Source organism: Neoarius graeffei, chromosome 3 (genome assembly GCF_027579695.1).
Source record: "Neoarius graeffei isolate fNeoGra1 chromosome 3, fNeoGra1.pri, whole genome shotgun sequence".
In the NCBI taxonomy this organism is placed as follows: domain Eukaryota; kingdom Metazoa; phylum Chordata; class Actinopteri; order Siluriformes; family Ariidae; genus Neoarius; species Neoarius graeffei.
The window spans coordinates 104,622,505-104,647,280 of NC_083571.1; the positions used below are offsets into that span (position 1 = coordinate 104,622,505).

The window sequence follows — 24,776 nt, forward strand, 5'->3', positions numbered from 1 at the left end:
AGTCATGAAGGATTTATGAGAAAAGGGAGGCTTTATCCAGTATTGGTACAGTGTACCTAATAAAGCGCTTCGTGAGCGTAGTTGCGATTTAAAGGAACAGTCCACCGTACTTCCATAATGAAATATGCTCTTATCTGAATTGAGACGAGCTGCTCCGTACCTCTCCGAGCTTTGCGCGACCTCCCAGTCAGTCAGACGCGCTGTCACTCCTGTTAGCAATGTAGCTAGGCTCAGTATGGCCAATGGTATTTTTTGGGGCTGTAGTTAGATGCGACCAAACTCTTCCGCGTTTTTCCTGTTTACTAACACCTTCTGCGCGCTTCGGCAGCGCATTGATATCTGAGCTCCGTATCAATGCGCTGCCGAAGCGCGCAGAAGGTGTTAGTACGCCTGTCATTATAGTGCGGACTTTCCATAGCATAGAAAATCGCTACGTTTCAATTTGTGTAACTGAACGTGTTTCATATCACTGGTCATATAAACCTATGTAAACAGGAAAAACGCGGAAGAGTTTGGTCGCATCTAACTACAGCCCCAAAAAATACCATTGGCCATACTGAGCCTAGCTACATTGCTAACAGGAGTGACAGCGCGTCTGACTGACTGGGAGGTCACGCAAAGCTCGGAGAGGTACGGAGCAGCTCGTCTCAATTCAGATAAGAGCATATTTCATTATGGAAGTATGGTGGACTGTTCCTTTAAGGCCCACTTTACACGGGGACGGTCTGAAACAAAAACGCAAAAGTCCGTTTTCGTTCTCACTTTTTTTCCACGTCTACACGACCGTTTTCAAGGAGGAAATCTGCGTCTATACGGTGACGCATAAATGCGTGGAATTCAATTGGATGTGCATGCCAGGCGGCTAGGTGGTGCTGTGAAAGACCTCCGCTATGTCTGCACGCATGCGCAACGTCTTCCGTCTTGTCTGATCTGCACATCTGCGCCGCGAAAACTTTGACTACTCTGGCTATGGTAAGTAAAAAAGTAAGAGCATACCGTATTTTCTGGACTATAGAGCGCACCTGTATATAAGCCGCATCTGCTCTATTTTTTTTAAAAAATTTTAAAAAAGATACACAAGCCGCACCGGGCTATAAGCCGCAGATATCTATGGTGAAAAATTAGATATTTACTGCATGTACAGAACGATTTTGTACTGTAAATGTACATGTATGTACCTGAACAGATTCTTTCCGAACAGTGCCTTTTAACACAGCAGCAACTTTGCTGATTAAAACGGAACAGAACCAAGAGAAAATAACCGGTATTTATTTACCTTCATTTCTCCTGTGTTTGAAACCACAAGTCACTTTAATCATCTTGGCTGGATTTGAAAATAATTACCAGTTAGTAATTTGTCGTGCGTGTTCTATCTGCTAAAGATCTGCTAATTCTTCTTTGCATTGATTTTTCGTCTATCTTATTTTTGATTCTACTTCCGGTTAGAGCGCCCCTAGCGGTGGAAGAAAAATCCACAGAATAGCCGCACCTTTGTATAAGCCGCATGGTTCAAAACCTAGGAAAAAAGTAGCGGCTTATAGTCCAGAAAATACGGTACTATACCCGCCTCTGTTCATTAACGGTATATGTGCAGATTCGGTATAGATGTTCGAAGGACTCCTGGACGTTTATTAAAGCTGCCAGAGCAGCTTGAAGGTCCGTTGGATCGATGTAATCAGACATGCTCTTACTTTCTTACTTCCTGGGCTGGCATGTAGAGTATATGACATATATGACATAAACGCGTACCCGACGTGAGCAGATCCGAGCAGAGTTTCGCGTATTGGGTAGTTTAGACGGATATGCAACGGGGGCTGTTTTTAACTTATCCACTCTGGAAGGCGTTTTCAATTTTTTCCGTTTTTCAGCCACGGAAACGCCGTCCCCGTGTAGACGAAAGGCACTTCCGATAAAATATTTAGTCGTTTTTACCCGACAGCATCCTCGTGTAAACGGGGCCCAAGTTCTTCATTAGTGACTTATTCATCCATTTTCTGTTGAGGCATGCAGTTTTTGTAAACATCACTTCCTTGAAAGCAGCACTCTCAGTATTGGGTAGGATATTTAGCCGTAGCTGTGTTACTTTTTAACTTTTCTTTAAGGCTTAAACTAATTGAGTTTTATTTTATTTCTCCCCCCCTCCTTTTTTTCCCCCCCTGTTAAGTTATCCAAGGACCATGACACTATGACTCATGTGCTCTTTGGGAGGAATCTCAGGTTAAATGTGGCTTTGACGCTTTGGCGAAGAAACGCCAGTGAACTAGTTGCTTATTTGATCAGGTAAGGGCTTTCCAGAAAGTTAAGCAGTGATCGTAAACCTTACTGATTGACGAGTGTTATTGAATACTGCATTCTTTTTAATCAGATGTCCGATTAAAGCTTAAACAAATCCAATTAAAATCAGTTTTCTGTTTCGCAGAATACAAGACACAGGAGTGCTGGTTGACTGTCTTCCTGTTCTCACCAAAAGGTAAACAGTCATCGTCCACTTTATTAGGAACACCTGTACAGCTGCATGTATTTATGCAGTAATCTGATCAGCCAATAATGCGAGGGGGAAAAAAAAATCATGCAGATGCAGGTCAGGAGCTTCAGGTAATGTTCAGACTGAAGATGGAAGTCGCGCCACATGGAGCTTTTTCGTCCAGACCTTGGCTGGACAAATATTACACTGCGTTCAGACTGCAACCTGAAACGACCCATATCCGATTTGTTGTGAAATCCGATTTTTTTGTTAGGCCGTTCACATTACCAGTTATATGAGACTTGTATGCGATCTCCAATATGAACGGAAAACGACCCAAAAGTGTCCCGCATGCGCAAATTGACACGTAATAAGCACATCTACGTAATACGTAAACAAAAAAAAAAGCGCACTCTTCAAGTTTAATGATTTCTTTTTTTGGTTTAATTATCTGGTTAGTGTTAAAGTGTGAGGTCGTGTGTGTGTTTTTGTTTCTGAACTGAAATGAAAACGTGTAGCCTGGTAACGAGGGTCGACTCCTAAATGTCTCTCTAATTTCTATGTAAGTGCACTACATGTTACTAGGAAGTAATGGATTTTTAAACTCTATATAGTGCACTCGAGCTTCAGTAGGCAGTCGTTTGGGATACGGCCGCTGTATTACCAAACTCTTAATTCAGGCTTAATAATTTGCACATATTTATTTCGTCATATTAATAAACTTTTTTCTACATTTTTATAAATATTTATTTAGATTGTTTATAGCCAGCTGAATCCTGCAACTTCTCTCAGCGCTGGCTCAAGGTGCAGAAACACCAGTGCAGTTTGCGATGGAGATGAGGCGAGACCTGGCGATGTGGTTTTTGTGGCGGCGGCGGAACTCACACAATAATCTGATTAATGTGGGCAGCAGACTAATGAGACCGAAGGTGTCAAATTACTGGAAATTTCCAGAACAATCTTATCTTGTAATCAGGGATGAGAATTTTCCGCCGATCGGCGGATTTCCGACTTTTTCAGACCAAAATGATCATTTTTTGAGATCGATGTAAATCCGTTGAGAAATTTTCAGGGGGGGATGATTAATGATCTGTGGTCACCTTATAACGCAGACATCCCAAGTCTCCCAGAACTTCCGGGAGTCTCCTGCATATTGATAGAAGCGAGCAAGAGCGTGCGCGCGCAACATTAAGGTCTGCATCACGCATCTTAGAATGTGCGCGCGCGAGGGAGACTGTGTGCAGTGTTGCCAGATATTGCTGACGTTTTCCATCCCAAAATATGTTCAAAACCCGCCAAAATGCACTTAAAACCACCCAATGTGGCAACACTGCCTGTGTGCCTGTTCATGTAGCGCATGCCAGACAAAGAGCATCCTGATTGGGTTACTCAGCAAAATAAGCCAATCAGCTTTCAGTGTGGGCGGGCTTTTATCCCTTTTCTCGAGGACCGACCGGCATAGCAGAGAGAGAGAGAGAGCGCGCGCCCCAAAAAACCAAAGTACAAAACCCACTTCAGCTCAGATTACACAAAAGAATCTCCCTGTCTAATAAGGGTAGAAAATAATGACAGTTTCGCGCGATGTACTGTTTGCAGCAGTGGTTTCAGCATTGCCCATGGTGGCTTAAATGATTGTAAAGGACATGTTGAGGTGAGGAGTGTCAGTTCATGTGCATTATAGGTCTACAACAGGCTGGCATGAAAAGACCAAAGTTATTGAAGATTTCCGTAAAGTAACAGTGTATGAATATACATCATATATATATCAAATACACGTCATATATAAGTGTGTATCTTTTTATAAATGAGGTTAGCTTGTCTAATGTAGCATGTTGGGGAGAATCATAGTATCATATCTATATTTCTGATAAAATTTTAGGTATGATACCGTGTATAACTCTCCTACTTATTGCTCATTTCATGGGGGGGGGGGGTTGCTGGGATGTGCCGCGCGGGAGCGTCTGCCCACGTTTTTTTAGGCCGAGATGAACTTATAGTTTTTTGTTTTTTTGTTTTTTTAAATTTTCCAATTTGTAATGCCCATTGTACATGCCTGTTCTTTAACTCAAAATCACCATCTCGATCTTCAAATTGACCGTATGGTATCTGTATTACATTACACAACATCCTGTCCAGATAAAACCTAGTTAGTCCACACAACAGTTGAAAGGGAAGTGATGAGTGATGTTGAATGTTGCCTGCTTAATATGCAAGACCTCCTGCTACCATGATAACATCAGAAGAAAGCTTAAGAGAATTATATGACAGAACTTTTTTCTGGTTTGCACTTCATTGTAAAGGATTGGAGTATTCAAAGACATGAATAGCAAAAATGAAGAAATATAATACTGTAGAGCTCGTTTATATTAAAAGGTGCATTGATTTTTTGAAATCATCAAATGTGAATTGATTAAAAACAAGTCTCTTGTACCATATTAATCATTTTCACCTGGTAGTCCACCAAGAAGGGGAATTTATTTCCAAATACATTGCAACTTTTTGCTGATAAAATTAATGGTCTCATCTCATTATCTCTAGCCGCTTTATCCTTCTACAGGGTCGCAGGCAAGCTGGAGCCTATCCCAGCTGACTACGGGCGAAAGGCGGGGTACACCCTGGACAAGTCGCCAGTTCATCACAGGGCTGACACATAGACATAGACAACCATTCACACTCACATTCACACCTACGGTCAATTTAGAGTCACCAGTTAACCTAACCTGCATGTCTTTGGACTGTGGGGGAAACCGGAGCACCCGGAGGAAACCCACACGGACACGGGGAGAACATGCAAACTCCACACAGAAAGGCCCTCGCCGGCCCCGGGGCTCGAACCCAGGACCTTCTTGCTGTGAGGCGACAGCGCTAACCACTACACCACCGTGCCGCCAAAATTAATGGTTTTGGGGTAAAAAAAATAAATAAATAAATAAAAAATAGCCAAAAATCATTAGCCCCTGGAACCCCTGGGCTCCGCCCCTCGGGCCATGGGCCCCGCCCCCTTGGGCTATGTGAGGAAAAATAAACCAGAATAAGTTACTATTGCGGACATTTAGCGAACTTCAGCTAGCCTTTGCCAGAGACAAAATGGATCGATTTTTAGTACCTAAAGCTACAGTGAGTGAGGAGACAGAGTCTGGGCCAAGCAAAAAAAGAAGGAAGTATGACCACGATTATTTGAAGTTTGGATTTTCATGGACTGGATCTGAAGATGCTCCACTGCCACAGTGTGTTGTCTGCCAAGAGGTGCTAGCTAACGATGCTATGAGATGTTTAAAATGTGTAAAACAAGATGTTTAAAAAAAAAAAGCACAGATGTTTAAAATGTGTAAAAAAAAAAAAAAAAAAAGAGGTTTTAAAAAAGCTCATATGTTTTAAATGTGTAAAAAAAGATGTTTTCAAAAAGCACAGATGTTTAAAATGTGTAAAAGAAAAAAATGTGTACAACAACCTTTTTTTTTTTTTAAATATGAATGGAACATTAAGTATAGCAACAACAAAAATTGTAAGGGGGGCGCTGTTGTTTATTTGCTCTCTGAGGGGGGGCGGACTCTCCCACACTTTGAAAACCCCTGGTCTAGACGGTTGCACCAATTGAAGCCTAGGTCGCAACCGGACGAACGATTTTTTTTTTTTTTTTTTTGGCGTTTCCCAAATCACTGTTTTTTGTTTTTTTTTTTTTTTTTTTGTTCGTGGAGAAAGATGCACGTTGGCCATAAGTTTGTCTTGCAACCTGAAAAAAACGTAAGCGCCCGTAGAGTTTGTTTGACATGACAAAGAACCTCTGCGGCCGGTCTGCGGCTCGAAAATCAGCACGTCACACGCGCGCCCTCCGTGCGTTTCTTGCACATAGACCGGCCATAGGAGCACGTACGGCCGGTTGTGACCGAGGCTTGACTTAAAATTTTCAGGGTAGGTGGGCAATGGTCCATAGATTACATGATTAAATTTTGGGGGTAATCTGGTCACGGTGAAGGTCACCGGAAAGGTCAGCCTTTCAGTCAAAATAACACCGAACCATTTGCCATTATAACTCAAAAATGGTTGCTGATAGACAGATGTTTACTATTATGAGCATATAGGAACTCCCACATGGCCTTTCATTTGGTACCATGATCTTTGACCATGAGTGACCTTGAAAGGTCAAGGTCATGGGTTTTCAGAGGGCTGTAACTTGAAAACGGTTGATGGTAGTCAAGTCAATTTATTTATTTATATAGCACATTTAAAAAAACAACAGGAGTTGACCCAAAGTGCTTTCTAGGCATAGCTAGTAATAAACTCAGAAACATAGCCGAGCTAGGCTTATAGCTCAGAGCTGAGGCACCACAGAATTACAGCTGGAATAAATACATAAAAGAATATATAATAGTACAAGAACAAATAAATAATAAAAGCAGTGCAAAGTTGTAAAAAAGGAAAAGTCACTAAAAAAAAGAGAAGCGGTAAAAATAGATGGATAAATAAAAAGAAAATAAAAGGGGCCTCAAACTGAGTTAAAAGCAAGGGAGAAGAAATGGGAATTGAGAGAAGATTTAAAACTAGAAATGGTGGGACATGACTTAATATGAGGGGAGAGAAAGTTCCAGAGTCTGGGAGCAGCTACAGGAAAAGCTCGGTCCCCTCTGGTCTTGAGGCGGGTGCGAGGGACAGCAAGTAGATTCCGTGAGGATGACCGAAGACACGTAAAAGCGGAACGTGGATGTAAGATGGAGCTAGACCATTAAGTGCTTTAAAAACAAACAGTAGGATTTTAAAATCAATTCTGTACTTTACAGGAAGCCAATGCGGTCGGGCTAAAACTGGAGTGGCGTGGTCTTTCTTCTTCGTGCCTGTTGAATCGAGCAGCTGCACTTTGAACTAGTCGTAGTCTGGAAATGTTGGACTGACTAACACCAGCGTAAAGTGAATTACAGTAGTCAAGTCGGGAGGACATAAAAGCATGAATAAGAGTTTCCAGATTATTATGAGATAGGAGGTAGACAGATGTTTACCATTATCAACTTGTAGGAAGTGCCATAGGGGCTTTCATAGGCACCTTGAGTGACCTTGAAAGGTCAACCTCAGGGTCATGGATTTTCATAGGGCTGTAACTTGAAAACAGTTGATGGTAGAGCTGGGTGATAAATCGATTAATTCGAATTTACAGTTAACCCTCATCCTACCATGCTATTTTACACCTTAATCTTACCATGTGGGGTCCGTTTGGACCCCAATACTTTTCTTTAAAATTAAAGCTTATAAAGACAAAATCACCAGATAAGTTTTGTTCAGAACATCTTGTATTAATAACAGCAATACACTAAAGGGCCCAAGGCATAAAGAACACACTTAACCTTCATCCTACCAGCCAATTTTACATACACAAACTACCAGGCGGGGTCCGTATGGACCCCAGGAGGGAATACCTTGAAATCAATGCAGTAAGAACCAATTCAATGCAGCAAACAGACACAACTTTATTGAAGAACAAAATCCACTATGGCTGAATATCAATGATGTATTATAAATGCAATAACATTGCAATAATATTGCAATAACTAGCATACATGTAGCAAATGATAGCGCCACAAAAAAAATTGGCATTATATACATGATTTTTGCAGCTCATGCAGCTGTAAAACAATTCTGGATTACAACTTGGGTCTTTTCTTACAGAATTTAAAACAAAAAAGTAATTGTAAAATAATTTAGGGCTTTTGTTTTGCAGCCTGTGCTTATTGCAGCAGTGGGGTCCACACGGACCCCAAGAAGGAATGCCTTGGTAGTTTCATTATGGAACATAAAAGAAGTTAACTTTCAGTGTGCTATTCAATTATAAAATGAAAGACAGATAAACTTTACTCTGGGGTCCGGTTGGACCCCAGTAACAAATTAATTATACCTTCACAATGCAAAAAGCTGATCTTCCGGTGCTTTAGTGTTTTAATTAAGACATAAATTCCGACAAATTCATAAAACGGTGAGGCAGTATGTCACATATTTTTAAAATGGCAAACAAACATATAGGTGCGGGGTCCAGATGGACCCCACTTGGTAGGATGAAGGTTAAAGGAGTACGCCACCCCCAGGTGAAATTGAGTCAGTCCCTGCAGTCCCTAGAGTTGGATGAGTGAGCCAAAGCGTTTTGTAGCCGACCCAGCCATTGCCCTGATCTAGAAACGCCCCGGTTAGCTTTAGCTTAGCGTAGTCACTGTAATCCGGCATGTCCAGCTAGCATGTCGTTGCAAAAGCGAACCAAATAACTCAAGATTTTTTATAATTATTTCTCATGACCTGTACATTCACATCGAGTACACATATCAATGCAAATTAACACGAAGGGATTTACTAGACCAATTTATATCTGGAACTATTTTCGGCCACAGCACAGGCAAAGCACCGCTGCAGGCGCAAAGACACCACGCAGCACCTGAAAACCCTGGTTTCCCTGGTAACACTGGTGTATTGACGGAAGTTGTGGTGCTGCGTGGTGTCTTTGCGCCTGCAGCGGTGCTTTGCCTGTGCTGTGGCCGAAAATAGTTCCAGATATAAATTGGTCTAGTAAATCCCTTCGTGTTAATTTGCATTGATATGTGTACTCGATGTGAATGTACAGGTCATGAGAAATAATTATAAAAAATCTTCAGTTATTTGATTCACTTTTGCAACGACAATGCTAGCTGGACACGCCGGATTACAGCGACTACGCTAAGCTAAAGCTAACCAGGGCGTTTCCAGATCAGGACAATGGCTGGGTCAGCTACAAAACGCTTTGGCTCACTCATCCAACTCTAGGGACTGCAGGGACTGACTCAATTTCACCTGGGGGTGGCGTACTCCTTTAAGGACGATGTGTTTTTATGAAAATCGGTTTTCTCTCAGTTTTAACTTCCGCCACCGATGCTCCCCTCTGTGCATGTGCAGAACGGATCGGGCACCGACACTATAGCCCTCTTCCTGCGCGCTTGCCATAGACGCGCACAAACAACATGGCAGCAATTGGGGGGAAAGCCGCAACTTGTGCCCAAGAAAGGAGTAACTTCCTCCGTGATCTGGAATCGGTTCGGTTTTGTGGCGTCGGACGCAAACCAAACAAGTCCTCGTTGTAAGGTGTGTTTGAAAACGGTTGCTTCCAAAGGAAGCAGCACGACAAATTTATTCCAACCCCTTAAACAGAAGCCTGCAGTGGAGCGGGAGAAGTGCTGCTCCCAGCGGAATGAAAACAGCCGCAGCACGAGTGCACCATCCAAAGTAAAGCAAGCAACCGTCCCGGACACATTTTCGAACTGTGTGCCTTATGATAAGAATGGGTCGCGGTGGAAGGCAATCACAGATGTTATCGCGATGTTGTCTCATCTCCAAGCTTGTTTTTTGGCTTCTTTTTGGTTTCTGGTTGCACTTTAGCCCCAAAGGGGGAGTTTAAGTAAAAACAAGTTTTACCTTTATTTTGTTTTGAACCATTTCTTTGTCGTCTGTAGTTTGATTTTTAGTAGGGGGGAAAATCGATTAAAATTGAAAATCGGATTTTTTTTTTTTTAAAAAGGCCATATCGCCCAGCTCTAGTTTATGGTAGACAGATGTTTACCATGATCAACTTGTAGGAAGTTCCATATGGGCTTTCATTTGACACCATGACTTGTGACCTCGAACGGTCAACTTGAAGGTCATGGGTTTTCATAGGACTAAAACCTGAGAGCTGATGATTGAGAAATATTACCATTATCAATGTATAGGTATAAAATAAGTGCTGCCAGGTGAGGTTTGTTTTGCCTGGCAACACTTGAATAGTCTGATATGGACAAGTATTTTTACTATATAGATTGACCGGAAACCAGTATATGCATGGCTTCATTTTATTTGGTATATTTTTCACGTTTTAAGTCATGTATAATTGTTTGGTCTCATAAATTGTTTTACATTATGTATTTTATAGTTGGCCGTTTTTATATCTATTACGTTTTAGTGTATGGTTTTATGTTTTATCGCTGTAATTGGACCTGCACGGTCTGATGAATGATGTGATCTCTGACTTTGATTGTGGCATGGTTGTTGGCACCAAATGGGCTGGTTTGATTATTTTAGAAATCTCCTGGGATTTTCACACACAACTCCTCTCTACTGTTTACACTGAATGATGCAAAAAAAAAAATTCTGGACAGTTGAAGTTTTTTTTTTTTTTTTTTTTTTTGGGGGGGGGTCTCTTCCCAGTTTGCAGCTGTCCAGTTTGGGGGAGTGTGCAGGGGCTTCAAAGTTTGGGAGAATAGCAGGGTACAAATAATGGCCCTTTTCCACTACCCTTTTTCAGCTCGCTTCAGCTCACTTCAGCCCGACACGGCTCGCGTTTCAACTACCAAAAAACAGCACGACTCGGCTTGCTTCAGCCCTGCTTAGCCCCTAAAACTCGCACGGTTTTGGAGTGGGGCTGAAGCGAGCCAAAGCGAGCCGAGTGAGGCTGGGGGCGTGAGCAGACACTCCCCTGTGCACTGATTGGTGAGGAGGAGTGTCCTCACATGCCCACACACGCCCCGCGAGCACGCTGGGATCTGTAAACACCGTAAACCCGGAAGAAGAAGAATTACGAATTACGAGAATTTCTGAAGCCTTATGCGCCTCGCCTCATCTATACGCTCTTGCCAGTATCTGTTCGCGTTGTCGGTGACAACAAGCCACAGCACCAAGACCAGCAACACTAACGACTCCATGTCCTCCATGTTTATTGTTTACTATTCGGGTCGTGAGACTACCGCTTAAAAGCTCACTGATGTCACTGTTTGCGCTGCTTAATGACATCACCTGACGTCCACCCACTTTCGCTAACTCCACCCAATGTGTCCACCCACTTCCAGCCAGCACGGTTCAGCGCGGTTGTAGTCGAAATGCAACTCCAACAGCCCCACTCAGCTCGACTCAGCACGGCACGGCTCAGCCCGACTCAGCCGCGTTTGTAGTGGAAAAGCAGCATTATTTACAGCAGGGTGCAAAATGGTAAAATGTCTGCCAGCGGCAGACATAATGCACGCAAAGCGTGCAGGGATGGATGGATGGATGGATGGATGGATGGATAGATAGATAGATAGATAGATAGATAGATAGATAGATAGATAGATAGATAGATAGATATGCAAGTACGAATTTTTCATGGGGCGGGATGGTTTGGAACAGATCGTCTAAAATTGGGATAACATTTACCCGGGACGGGTATTTGAGGCGGGTCATCTAGCTTAAGCTTGATTAGTGTTGTTACGCACGCCAGTGTTTCCCACAGAAATTTTGGAGACTATGGGGGAGGCGCGGGGGTTGTTTAAAATTGAGTGATATGTTAAATATTAAGTTATTACTGAAAAACTATTGATTAAAAAAAACAGACACTGAGAAATGGTCCTATAAACAACTTTACCAATATAAAAGATTACCAGGACTACAAAAATGCAGAAAAATAGGCTTTACTTATCCAAATGCACCTGTTGGTTCAAAAGTTAAAGTGCAGAGAACCTCACAGCACAACATGAAGTTACCTTCAAATATAATATAAATGCCTCAGCTTTCATGTAAGAAAAAACACTATTAATACTAGTACTGTGTGCAGGCAGTCTCTCCTGAAGACTAAATTAAACAATAATTATAAACTCATCTCATCTCATTATCTCTAGCCGCTTTATCCTGTTCTACAGGGTCGCAGGCAAGCTGGAGCCTATCCCGGTTGACTACGGGCGAAAGGCGGGGTACACCCTGGACAAGTCGCCAGGTCATCACAGGGCTGACACATAGACACAGACAACCATTCACACTCACATTCACACCTACGGTCAATTTAGAGTCACCAGTTAACCTAACCTGCATGTCTTTGGACTGTGGGGGAAACCGGAGCACCCGGAGGAAACCCACGCGGACACGGAGAGAACATGCAAACTCCGCACAGAAAGGCCCTCGCTGGCCCCGGGGCTCGAACCCAGGACCTTCTTGCTGTGAGGCGACAGTGCTAACCACTACACCACCATGCCACCCCTATAATTATAAACTAATAAAATAAATGGCTCAGGCTTCATAGAAGAAAAAAAAAAAACAGTTGAACAGAATCTCACAGTATGATGCTGAAGCTGCCTAAACAATGGAAAATAAAATACCATTTTGGCAAAAACGTTGGCACCCATTAATTTCTTGTATTAAGTAAAAAAAAATATGTTGCCAGATACTGCTGACGTTTTACAGCCCAAAATATGTTCAAAACCCGCCAAAATGCACTTAAAACCGCCCAAATTGGGCGGGAAAACGCGCAATCTGGCAACACAGGCGGCAGTAATGGCTGCACTCGTGTCGAGGATGTAAACACAGTTGACGCGGCAACGGACATACATGACATAGTGGATGTAATTTACGTTCACAGCTTTTTTTGCTGTCAGAAATATTTAATATTAAATTTTGTGACTCGACTGACAATAGCCGGCGGCATAACAAGCCATAGCCGGCGATTTGCCGCCGGTGACCAGCTACTTTTGAGACCGCTGAGTGTGTATATGCGCCCATGATTGCTTCTGATTCTTGTTCTTGGCTGACAGGAGTGCAACTTGATATGGTCTTCTGCTGTTGTAGCCCATACACCTCAAGGTTCCAGGAGTCTTCTGATACCCCTTTTCCACCAAATCAGTTCCAGGGCTGGTTCGGGGCTGGTGCTGGTTCACAACTCGTTCAACTTGCGAGCCAGCTGAGAACCAGTTTGCTTTTCCATAGCTCGCGGTGCTAAGGGAAGCCACATCATTACGTCGCTGTATACGTCAGTTACGTCGCTAGGTTTGCATAAACCTTGCCGCGAATATCGAAGCAAAAACAACACGGAAGAAGCAGCAGCAACAATAATAATAATAATAATGGATGACTTCGCGTTTGTACAGCTGCTGCTTCTCGTCACTTAAAAATGGCGATCTTTCGCGGTCTTGTTATTGTTGTTGGTCTTAACAACTCCGCCCCCCGCTGACGTAAGCGGTTCTTTCCTCTGGCCCAGCAGAGAGTTGGTGCTAGCCTGGAACCGGTTTTTCTGGCCCCAGAGCCAGTTCTTTGTCAGTGGAAACAGAAAACCCAGTTCCAAACTAAGCACTGGCCCCGAACCAGCCCTGGAACTGCTTTGGTGGAAAAGGGGCATGAGCTGCTTTTCTGCTCACCACAGTAGTGAGTGATGACTCTGAGTTCCGAAAGACTTCCTGTCTCAAACCAGTCTGGCCGTTCTCCTCTGATCTCTCTTCTCAACAAGGTGTTTGAGCCTACACACACACACACACACACACACACACACACACTGCTCACAGGATGTTTTTTTGTTTTTCGCACCATCCTGTGTCCACTCTAGAGACTGTCGTGTCAAAATTCCAGGGAATGAGCAGCCTCTGAATGACTCAACCCGATAACGACGCCATGATCAAAGTCAGAGAGACCACACTTTTTTTTTTTTCCCTCACATTCTGGTGTTTGGTGTGAATGTTAAGTGAAGTTCTTGACCTGAGTGACTGATTTGATGCGTTACTCTGCCGCGAAATGATTTGACTAACTGCATAAATGAGCAGGTGTTCCTATTAAAGTGACTGGTGAGTGTTAAATATGTTTATTCTGTAGTGTGTCTTATGTGCAACATTTTTCTTTTTATTTAAACCACCCCCAGCCTTCAGGAAGAACAATCATGTGTTTCCATTGGTTGCTGTGTGGACCTTTTACCACAAGTGAAGACAATACTTCTTGGCAGATATGAAGTGTAAGTAATCTTTAAAGGTAGACGGCCTTTCAGATTTTTCAAGTGTAGGTCATAAAAATAATTTTCCCCGACACCCAATTATTTTTATTTAGTGGACCGAAAGCTACCGAATTTGAATCATAGACTTCTTCCAATTTTAAGTTTTTTTTTTTTTTCCCCCTAAAAGAACAATTAATGAATTTATCTCCACATGGCCCTAAATTCTCCGCTATTTTTTCCTGCTTCACCATGACCTCATTCAAGATACTATGTCATGCATCACGTGGTGCATGGCATTGTAGGATACAAGTTTGAAACAGGAGAGAAAACTGAAGGACGTGAGTGTGCGAATGAAACGTGAAAGACCGACTACAGTAACGGAAAACGAGAAGAAAAGACGTTTTATATGCGACAGAAAGGAAACGCAGGACCAAACTAATAAATATCGGCGCTCAGCGAGCACCTCGGTGTGATCAGCTGTTCGTTTAGCGACAGAATAATGGAACTGTCGGTGCACGCTCAAAGGTAAACCTGTAGATGGCAGTAATGCAACACTGTGGGTGCCAGCTGCCGTAAAACCCAAAAGAAGAAGGTGGTAAACCTGCGCATGCGCACACGGACTTCCTCTGTCTGCTTGACTGCGAAGCGAGCGATTTCATGCACATTATTTGCTTTAATCCCCTTAATTTAAATAACTTCCCAGCCACAGAATGGCCTGGGATTTTTTTTTAAGATATTACAAAAATAAACATATCACAATGACCAAATTTCAGAGGGAACTAAATTTCACTGATTTTATGAAATTGAAAGGCCATCTACTTTTAATTATGAAACCATTATAAATGTTGCGATGTAATTTACCTTCAGATGTCAATGATTGATTTTTTTTCTTTTTTTTTAAATAAAGGCATCTCACTGTGGCTTTGCACTGGGTTCAATCAGTTGTTAAGAAATGGTGGCCTGAACTCTCATCAAATGGAAAAACTCTGCAAGATCATTGTTCAAATGAGAAGTAATAATCTATTTTATGTGCAATATTGCTTTGCTGTATAATTTTTTTTTTTGTACTAAATATGTTTTGCACTTAAATGTTTCAGAAATGTGCTGTGTGTGTGTGTGTTGCAGAAATGTTCAGGCAATGCGAAAGCTGCTGCTTGATCTTTGGGATGATACATGTCCATTATCGTCAGTACCTGGAACTGTGGGAGAAATAAGCAAGGTGGATTATTTTTGACGAAACTTGTTTTGAAAGCAACGTTGCAACATTTTAAAAGAACAGTCCACCGTACTTCCATAATGAAATATGCTCTTATCTGAATTGAGACAAGCTGCTCCGTACCTGTCTGAGCTTTGCGCGACCTCCCAGTCAGTCAGACGCGTTGTCACTCCTGTTAGCAATGTAGCTAGGCTCAGTATGGCCAATGGTATTTTTTGGGGCTGTAGTTAGATGCGACCAAACTCTTCTGCGTTTTTCCTGTTTATATGACCAGTGACATGAAACAAGTTCAGTTACACAAATTGAAACGTAGCGATTTTCTATGCTATGGAAAGTCCGCACTATAATGACAGGCGTACTAACACCTTCTGTGCGCTTCGGCAGCGCATTGATATCTGAGCTCCGTATCAGTGCGCTGCCGAAGCACGCAGAAGGTGTTAGTACGCCTGTCATTATAGTGCGGACTTTCCATAGCATAGAAAATCGCTACATTTCAATTTGTGTAACTGAACTTGTTTCATATCACTGGTCATATAAACCTATGTAAACAGGAAAAACGCAGAAGAGTTTGGTCGCATCTAACTACAGCCCCAAAAAATACCATTGGCCATGCTGAGCCTAGCTACATTGCTAACAGGAGTGACAGCGCGTCTGACTGCGTCTGACTGACTGGGAGGTCGCGCAAAGCTCGGAGAGGTACGGAGCAGCTCGTCTCAATTCAGATAAGAGCATATTTCATTATGGAAGTACAGTGGACTGTTCCTTTAAGTCTTACGCTGGTTTTTTTTTTTTTCTCCCCCTTTTCAGGCAATTGAATCCTATCTGTCAAAACTGCGCTGATGTCTCAACATGGAACACTTAAGGAAACGACCACTACACGCACTTGCTGCGGTTTTCAAAGCTGCTCTTTTGAACAGCAAGATAAACTGAGTCTTTGGATTACTCCAGAATAGGATGTGATTCGATGGGGAGACAGATGAACTGACCAATTTAGACCCTCCCTGTATCCAAGCTGGAGACATGTCTTAAAGGGTAAACCGTTTTCCCATAAACCCTGACTGCTTCACATTGAAGTGGACTTTTTTTTCCATTAGTGACACTCCGTCAACTCTATGAGACTGTAAAGAATCAGGTAACTCACAGAAGTGCCATGGAGAAGTTTTAACTCGCACTTGCAGTGCCACAGTGTGCACTTGCGGAAGTGGATTTGACGTGCTGTGTCCCGAGTCGGCTTCTTGTCCAACGTCTTATCGATGAAAAAGCTTATAGTCCTGCAGTCTTAAGTTATTGAAGCATTCACTGTCTTGTGCTTGTTCATGAACGAAATGATTGTGCATCATGGTGATTTTCTTTTAATCAACTTCTGAATAAATTTGCAAAAATTGCCAAATGTTTTCAATTGTGTTGTAACTACTGATTTTTGTCGTCTGTGTAATCATACAAGCTAAACCTGCTTTGTGAAGTAGCCAAAAAAAAGTAACCCACCCTTTTTTGTGAGAGTAATGGGATTATAAATCCTCACAGCACACAGCTGTAATGTTGCGTGTAAAGGCGAGCATTACTGTGCGTGTTGGCAGGATGTTCAGGATGAGTATATTGTGAATAGAGGTGCTGGGTTGAGCACGGAACAGACTGAATGATGGCATCAGTTTTTATCGAAAACTGATCAGATTACGCTACCGTTCAAAAGTTTGGGGTCACCCAGACAATTTTGTGTTTTCCATGAAAAGTCACACTTTTATTTCCCACCATAAGTTGTAAAATGGATAGAAAATATAGTCAAGACATTTTTCTGGCCATTTTGAGCATTTAAAGTGCTGATGACACGTTTTTGACATCTTTGGCGATGTTTTATAACATAAAAAGTAATTCCCGATGATCCATATATTAATTCACGAAGGCGCCTATTTTACAAGTTATGATAAACGCGGCTATTTGGGCAAATTTGACGGGGCTGCAGCACCCAGGAGACGGAGGAGGAGGAGCTATATGATGTCAGCGAAAGAACTTTCCTCCTAACTTACCAGTTTGTTGTTGATGCGAGAGGTGTTCAGTTTATCATTATTAGTATTTTTATTATACATTATTATACATTATTTTATATATATAGTTATTATGCCTTCGCGTTGTGTTGCCGGCTTTTGCTCCAAAACCCACAAGGATGGGGTAAGTTTATTCAAGTTTCCCAGAGATCCCGAGCTGCATGCGAAGTGGGTGAAGCAAGTCAGGCGCACTCGTGACAAGTGGGAGCCCTCACCAACATCCGTCCTGTGCTCTGAACACTTCGATTTGGATTGTTTTGACACCCTTCCCAGCTTAAAAGAATCTCTTGGGTGTGCAGTTCAGCACAAACGTGTGTTACTACCATCAGCAGTGCCTACACAGTGTTGCCAGATTGGGAGGTTTCCCGCCCAGTTGGGCGGTTTCAAGTGCATTTTGGTGGGTTTTGAACATATTTTGGGCTGGAAAACGTCAGCAGTATGTGTTGCCAGATACTGCTGAAGTTTTCCAGCCCAAAATATGTTCAAAACCCACCAAAATGCACTTGAAACTGCCCAACTGAGCGGGAAACCTCCCAATCTGGCAACACTGCCGGTATTCCGGAGGGGGTCTACTAGTAGCTACGCCGGATCCAAAGACAGTCCTCCTGTCAGAACATGTGTTGTGAAACGACATAAGATAAAGGTACGTAGAGCTATAGATTCTACATGATAATCATAAATGTAATCATAAAGTCGGCGTGATATCAGTCATGTATTTGCTTGTGAAAGCTTGCGGCTTTCATGTAACTGCCGCCTAGCAACGAGAGGCAAAGGGTAAAGAGGGTAGAGTAGACTATCATAGATTCTATTCGGAAGAGATCAACACAATTCTAGACTCCCAGAAGAGGAAGAACTAGCACTAGAGAGTTCACCGGCGTTTTCATGTGCCATTTCCATTGAGTAGAACCAGAGTAGAACAGCCAGTGAACCGCAGCGTGTTCTCCCGCTGACGTCACAACATGGTCGCGAGCCATGGACCCAGTTTTCTTGCGCTGTGCAATTAAAAGTTGGATATTTCCGTAACAACAGCTTCTTTTCACGTAATTATAACAGAAATCTAACATGTTTGCCATGTTGTATAGTTTATTTAAGAAATTGCATAGAGTCATGTTCGTGTCATCAGCCATTTAATCGACCCCACAAATGTGATGCTCCAGAAACTCAATCTGCTCAAAGGAAGGTCAGTTTTATAGCTTCTCTAAAGAGCTAAACTGTTTTCAGCTGTGCTAACATGATTGTACAAGGGTTTTCTAATCATCCATTAGCCTTCTGAGGCAATGAGCAAACACATTGTACCATTAGAACACTGGAGTGAGAGTTGCTGGAAATGGGTCTCTATACACCTATGGAGATATTGCACCAAAAACCACACATTTGCAGCTAGAATAGTCATTTACCACATTAGCAATGTATAGAGTGGATTTCTGATTAGTTTAAAGCGATCTTCATTGAAAAGAACAGTGCTTTTCTTTCAAAAATAAGGACATTTCAAAGTGACCCCAAACTTTTGAACGGTAGTGTATGTCGTGGCAATTTCCATCCGTCCATCCCGGGAAGGGTGCTCACCTTCTGTAATCAACTCCTCTCACAATTTTTGAGGAATTTCACGAAACTTTGCAGGATTCTTTGTTCTATGTCGGTAATACACATATTGTAATTTCGTTAAATTGGGTCACGTTTTACTGGAGTTACAGCCGTTGATTAACAAAATTATACTTTGACAATTTCATGAGTGTGTTTTCCTTCTGAAATCAACTCCTCTTACAATTTTTGGAGGAATTTTACTAAATTTGATAAAAGACATTGTTATTAGTACGCATATTATTTTGTTCAATTCGGTGGCATTTTACCAGAGTTACAGCCCTTGATTAACAACCTTGTACTTTGACAATTTCCTGAAGGTCTGCTCGCCTTCTGACATCAACTCCTCTCACAATTTTTGGACGAATTTATCGAAGCTTGGCAAAAGGCCTTGTTATATGACGGTAATACGCGTACTGCGATTTAATTTCGTTTGTGAAAATTTTACCAGAGTTTTGACCGTTGATTAAATAACTTGTACTTTGACAATTTCATGAGGGTGTACGCTCTTCTAAAATCAACTCCTCTCACAATTTGTGGAGGAATTTCACCAAACTTGGCAAAAGGTTTTGTTATATGACAGTTATACGCAGATTGAAATTGTGTTTAATTTGGGCAAGTTTTTACCAGAGTTAGAACCTTGATTATTAGCAAACTTGTACTTTGGCAATTTCATCAAGGTGTGCTTGCTTTCTGAAATCAACTTCCCGCACAATTTTTATTATCCCCCGCTGGCCAAAAGACCCGAAGGGGGATTATGTCATGGCGACGTCCGTCCGTCCGTCCCGGGAAGTGTACTCATTTTCTGAAATCAACTCCTCTCAGAATTTTTGGAGGAATTTCACGAGACTTGGCAGGATTCTTTGTTATGTCAGTAATACGCATGTTGCAATTTCATTCAATTCAGTCGCATTTTACTAGAGTTATGGCAGAGTTGCCAGTGGGGGAGATTGTGCTCTCAGAGCACTCTTGTTGGGTACAAATCTGCAGTATCCAGTCAAGATTATAGTTCAGATTTTCTTCTTGCCTTCATAGCCATCTGATCACTTGACTACTGTTGGCTTGATATGTTGAGCCCTGGTCACACTACAACTTGCAATGGATTTGCAAATTCTTCGCAATGAAAAATTGGTAACATTGACGCCAATCATGCGATGTACAGCAAATGTTCTCCAAGCTTTGGGAGGGTTTTTTTTTAAATGCGTCACTGCCTCGTGAGTGGCCAAAAACATCATGTAAAAATTTTGAATGCATGCATCAATGTTCGTTTGTTTTCGTCGGCAAACTAAGCAGCGAATACTCACTGATGGGTTTGAAGCTTGGGGAAGCATGGCCACCAAACACCTCATTTTCATCGATAATCTATTGCAAAGCATCACGAGCTGTAGTATGACCATACACTGTCAGAAACAGGGGTACAGCAGGAGTCCATTTGTGTCCCCCAAGGAACAATCTATACTCGTGTACCCCCCTAGGGGTCATTATTGGACCTCAAGGTAACCATGTGTATCTTTTTTTTTTTTTTAATCCAAAAAGGTTTGTATGTTCCCAAGCAGTATATAAAGGCTACAAATGCATATCTTAGAGGAGGGTGCTGCCCCAATGACAAGCCACTGTACCCCTAAAGGTACAATAATTGTACTTTATTTTCTGAAAGTGTAACCTTATGTTTACTGCTTTCAGTTCAGTGATGGCAGTGCTAGTGTTATGATGTTCCTCTTTCTAATAAGTTGTACTGAGGAACAGATCCATCCTGAGTTGAAGGGAAGGCTGTTTACCTATGCACCTGATAAAACTGCCAGTGAGTGGAAGTGAAAATACACATGCACAGTCCATAAGCACCCAGAAGTCCAGGGAGGAGGAGTCGAACCTGATCTAGCTCTTCCTACTTGGGCAGGGTCAAACTAAAACTCTTGGGGTGGAGCACTGAGCTCAACTTAAAAATCTGGAGAGTTCATAGCTCATTCCCTGCTGTAGAGACGAGTGAAGCCGTTTGGCCGCCATCTTACCTCTCCCATCGTGTGTAATTGGCCCGTGTGTTAAACCGTCATATCTGATCAAATTTGCCCCAAGAAAAGTATCTCCTGACTTTTTTCCTTTCATTACCTCCTTTTATTTTCTCAACTTTACCCCCATTCCTTACATATCTTTATAGCGCTCTGCTTCACTGTTATTGTTTTTTCCTTTTCCAGTTCAGTCTTTTTTTTTTTTTTAATAGCTCTTTTACTCGTATAATTATTTCAACGGAGATTATTTCAGTTTTTCTTTGTACAGGAAATCGTATATCAGACGCGTCCGGGAAATGTGACCAACCCTGATTTAAGAGTATTTATCAACAGGGGCGGATCTAGAAAAATATTTATGGGGTGGCAAGAGGGGGGCAGGAATTTTTGAGGGGTGGCAACGTATTGTGTGTGTGTGTGTGTGTGTGTGTGTGTGTGTGTGTATATACTGAATTTAATCACAGTTATCACAGTTTGATGACAAATAGTATGTACACACTACAAAAGGGCATGGGCTGCCATTTACAAACTCCTACAGACAAACTTAATCTCATGCTTTTATTGTTCACGAAGAACACACATTCTCAGATGAGGTCTATACCGTTTCTGGACAGTTTTATACTGTATATGCAAAAGAACAGACACTAAAAAACAATAACAACACTGCTTCAAGTTCAGCATGATTTAAACCATTTACACCAGTGTCACATTTTATAGTTTTTTTTCTCACGCTTTGTAAAGGCTCACCAGTGAGCATAACATGAACTTGTCATGCCTACAACAGCTGAATGCGGCGATTTCCATGTTGCTCAGCAAAACGCTTCACAAATTCCTTGACAGACGTTGAATCAGTATTAACTTTTTTGTGGCTGACTTTACACAAAACTAATGTCAGACCTAGCTAACATTTACATGTATAGTTAGCTAAATAACGTTCTCCAACCTGATTTTTATCCTCTCAAAATCAGCATTGCAACTATGCTAACACTGTTCATTCATTATAATTTCATTTCTTGATAGATAGTTAATCAGCTTTTACCTCTTTCCTCCTGTGTCTCCTTTCCTCGCGACTCCTGGCTCCCTCGCTTCGCGCCTCCTCAGTTTTCCAAAACAACCAATCTCTGGCGTTATCTCGTGCTGCATTCGCCGCAGTCGGACATTGGAAATTCGCGCACGTAAATGTCAAATTGGCCGTAATTTTTCTTTGAATTCGTCACTGCCAACTGGGGTGGCAGCAGGGGTGGCAAGGCTTTCTTTTAGGGTGGCAAATGCCACCCCGGTAGATCCGCCCATGCTTATCAATATACTTGCACTCAATTTAAACTAAAGTCATGTAGTTAAAACAGACAATCATGCCCATTTGGTCAGTTTGTGCAAGTGGATGTGACGTGTAGGTGATCTACGCTGTCAATTGTGTGTAGCCTTGGGTAAATGGAAAATAACTACTGACCAGAAGAAGAAAAAGAAGCCTTTGTCACATGCACACTCAAGGACAGGGAAATTTTGTCCTCTGCATTTAACCCATCTGAAGCAGTGAACACACCCACACCCCCACATACTCAGAGCAGTGGGCAGCTATGCTACAGCGCCCAGGGAGCAGTTGGGAGTTAGGTGCCTTGCTCAAGAGCACTTCAGCCCATGGCTGCCCCATGTTAACCTAACCGTCTGTCTTTTGGACAGTGGGGGAAACCGGAGCACGCAGAGAACATGCAAACTCCACACAGAAAGGCCCCCGTCGACCCCTGGGCTTGAACCCAGAACCTTCTTACTGTGAAGCGACAGTGCTAACACCACCATGCTGACCAAACTAGAACAATAACGTCTCTCTTTTTATTTGCATCCCTCACTGCCATTTCTGCCTAAAGCTATTGTCATCCTTTCCTTTAGGCTCCTGAGGCTAATTTACTCAGTTCATTTTTCTTTCTGAATTTGAGCCATTGAGTTTGAGCTATCGCATTCAGTATCAAACTTGTCTTGACTTTGGCTTTGATCTAGTCTGGGACATTTCCATCAACAATCTGTCAGTGTTCATCCCAGATGGCAGTCAGATTTTCAACAAAAACAGTCAAGATAATGTGAGAGGTTTTCGGGGTTTTTTTTTTCCTCTTTTCGCGCTTGCAAACTATCGTAAAATGCTATGGGGGTCCACGCAAATGGCACTGCGCACACGTGTAAAAATGATCACGTACTATCAATACTCACAGGTGAAATGTCCGTCCACAACCTTTGACCTGACGATTTGTACAGTTCACTGCTGCACATGTAGGCATTTTTCTTCTAATTTTTCTCACCAACTACATCAATAACTTGTCCAATTTTGTGTAGCTTCCAGTAGCCTAAATGATCGTTCCGCTCCGTGATGTGAGTGGTAAGATGGAGGCCACATGGCTTCACTCTGACGAACCTATGAGCTCTCTAGAGTTTTACATAGACCTGGGGGCAGAGTGAAGCCATGTGGCTTACCATCTTGGACCTTCCATCGCGTGTATTTGGCTTGTGTGTTAAACCATTGTATCTGATCAAATTTGCCCCAAGAAAAGTATCTCCTGACTTTTTTCCTTTCGTTACTTCCTCTTACTTTCTCAACTTTACCCACATTCCTTACATATATTTTATAGCGTTCCCCTTCACTGTTTTTTTTTTTTCCAGTTCAGTCTCTGATAGTTTTTTGAACTGCTCTTTTGCTACTATAATTATTTCAACTGATATTTAAGTTTTTCTCTTATACGGTGTTCTCTTTTTCGTTTAGTCCTTCCTTCCTATCTTTCTATCTATTTTATTATTATACCAACACAAAGGCTGTACAATACTTCCTTTCTGTTCAGGACAGTTGTTGAAACAGGATTTTCTCATGTTATTTGCCATTTTCACTTCATTCTCAGTCATGTCTTACCAGTATTTATTGGTCACATAATTCACCATCACAATATTCATGAAGCTCGTGACCAATAAATACTGGTAGGACCTGACTGTGAGAATGAAGTGAAAATGGCAAATAACATGAGAAAATTATCTTGTTTCAACAACTGTCCCGAAAAGAAAGGAAGGATTGTACAGCCTTTGTGTTGGTATGAGAGAGAGAGAGACTATACAAGAGGAAAAACTGAAATAATTACAGTAGTAAAAGAGCCATTCAAAAAATGATCAGAGACTGAACTGGAAAAGAAAACTCATCACATGCTTAAACACACACCCAGAGCAGTGAGCAGCCATGCTAACGGCGCCCAGGACATAGTTGGGAGTTAGGTGCCTCACTCAAGGGCACCTCAGCCCAAGGCCACCCCATATTAACCAAACCTGTATGTCTTTGAACTGTGGGCAAAACCAGAGCACGTGGAGGAAACCCACGCAGACATGGGGGGCTGGAAAAGGCCGGCAGCTGGGCTTGAACCCAGAACCTTCTTACCGTGAGGCGATCGTGCTGCCCACAGGAATGTAGGTTTGTTCATTTTGTCTGTAACCGCTTATCCCATGCAGGGTACAAGCTGGAGCCTATCCCAGCTGACCATGGGTGAGAGGCAGGGTACACCCTGGACATGTTGCCAGCTCATCGCAGGGCTAACACACACAAAGACCCAAACAACCATCTCATCTCATTATCTCTAGCCACTTTATCCTGTTCTACAGGGTCGCAGGCAAGCTGGCGCCTATCCCAGCTGACTACGGGCGAAAGGTGGGGTACACCCTGGACAAGTCGCCAGGTCATCACAGGGCTGACACATAGACACAGACAACCATTCACATTCACACCTACGGTCAATTTAGAGTC

At 42.3% G+C, this 24,776-nt stretch overlaps 1 protein-coding gene across 6 annotated transcripts in view; it reads left to right on the top strand.

The window, feature by feature from the left end:
• katnbl1 (katanin p80 subunit B-like 1) overlaps nt 1–16,773 on the top strand; it is a 50,013-nt gene extending 33,240 nt beyond the window's left edge. For 5 of the 6 annotated variants that reach the window (XM_060917828.1, XM_060917830.1, XM_060917827.1 and 2 more), the window contains 6 exons: nt 2,165–2,280; nt 2,420–2,470; nt 14,097–14,186; nt 15,073–15,177; nt 15,291–15,384; nt 16,189–16,773. In XM_060917828.1, the coding sequence (XP_060773811.1) occupies nt 2,165–2,280; nt 2,420–2,470; nt 14,097–14,186; nt 15,073–15,177; nt 15,291–15,384; nt 16,189–16,221 (489 nt within the window). In that variant the 3' untranslated portion in view covers nt 16,222–16,773. The remainder of the gene's footprint in view (nt 1–2,164; nt 2,281–2,419; nt 2,471–14,096; nt 14,187–15,072; nt 15,178–15,290; nt 15,385–16,188) is intronic. The other variant, XM_060917831.1, reaches the window with a different exon arrangement.
• The last annotated feature ends 8,003 nt before the right edge of the window (nt 16,774–24,776 follow it).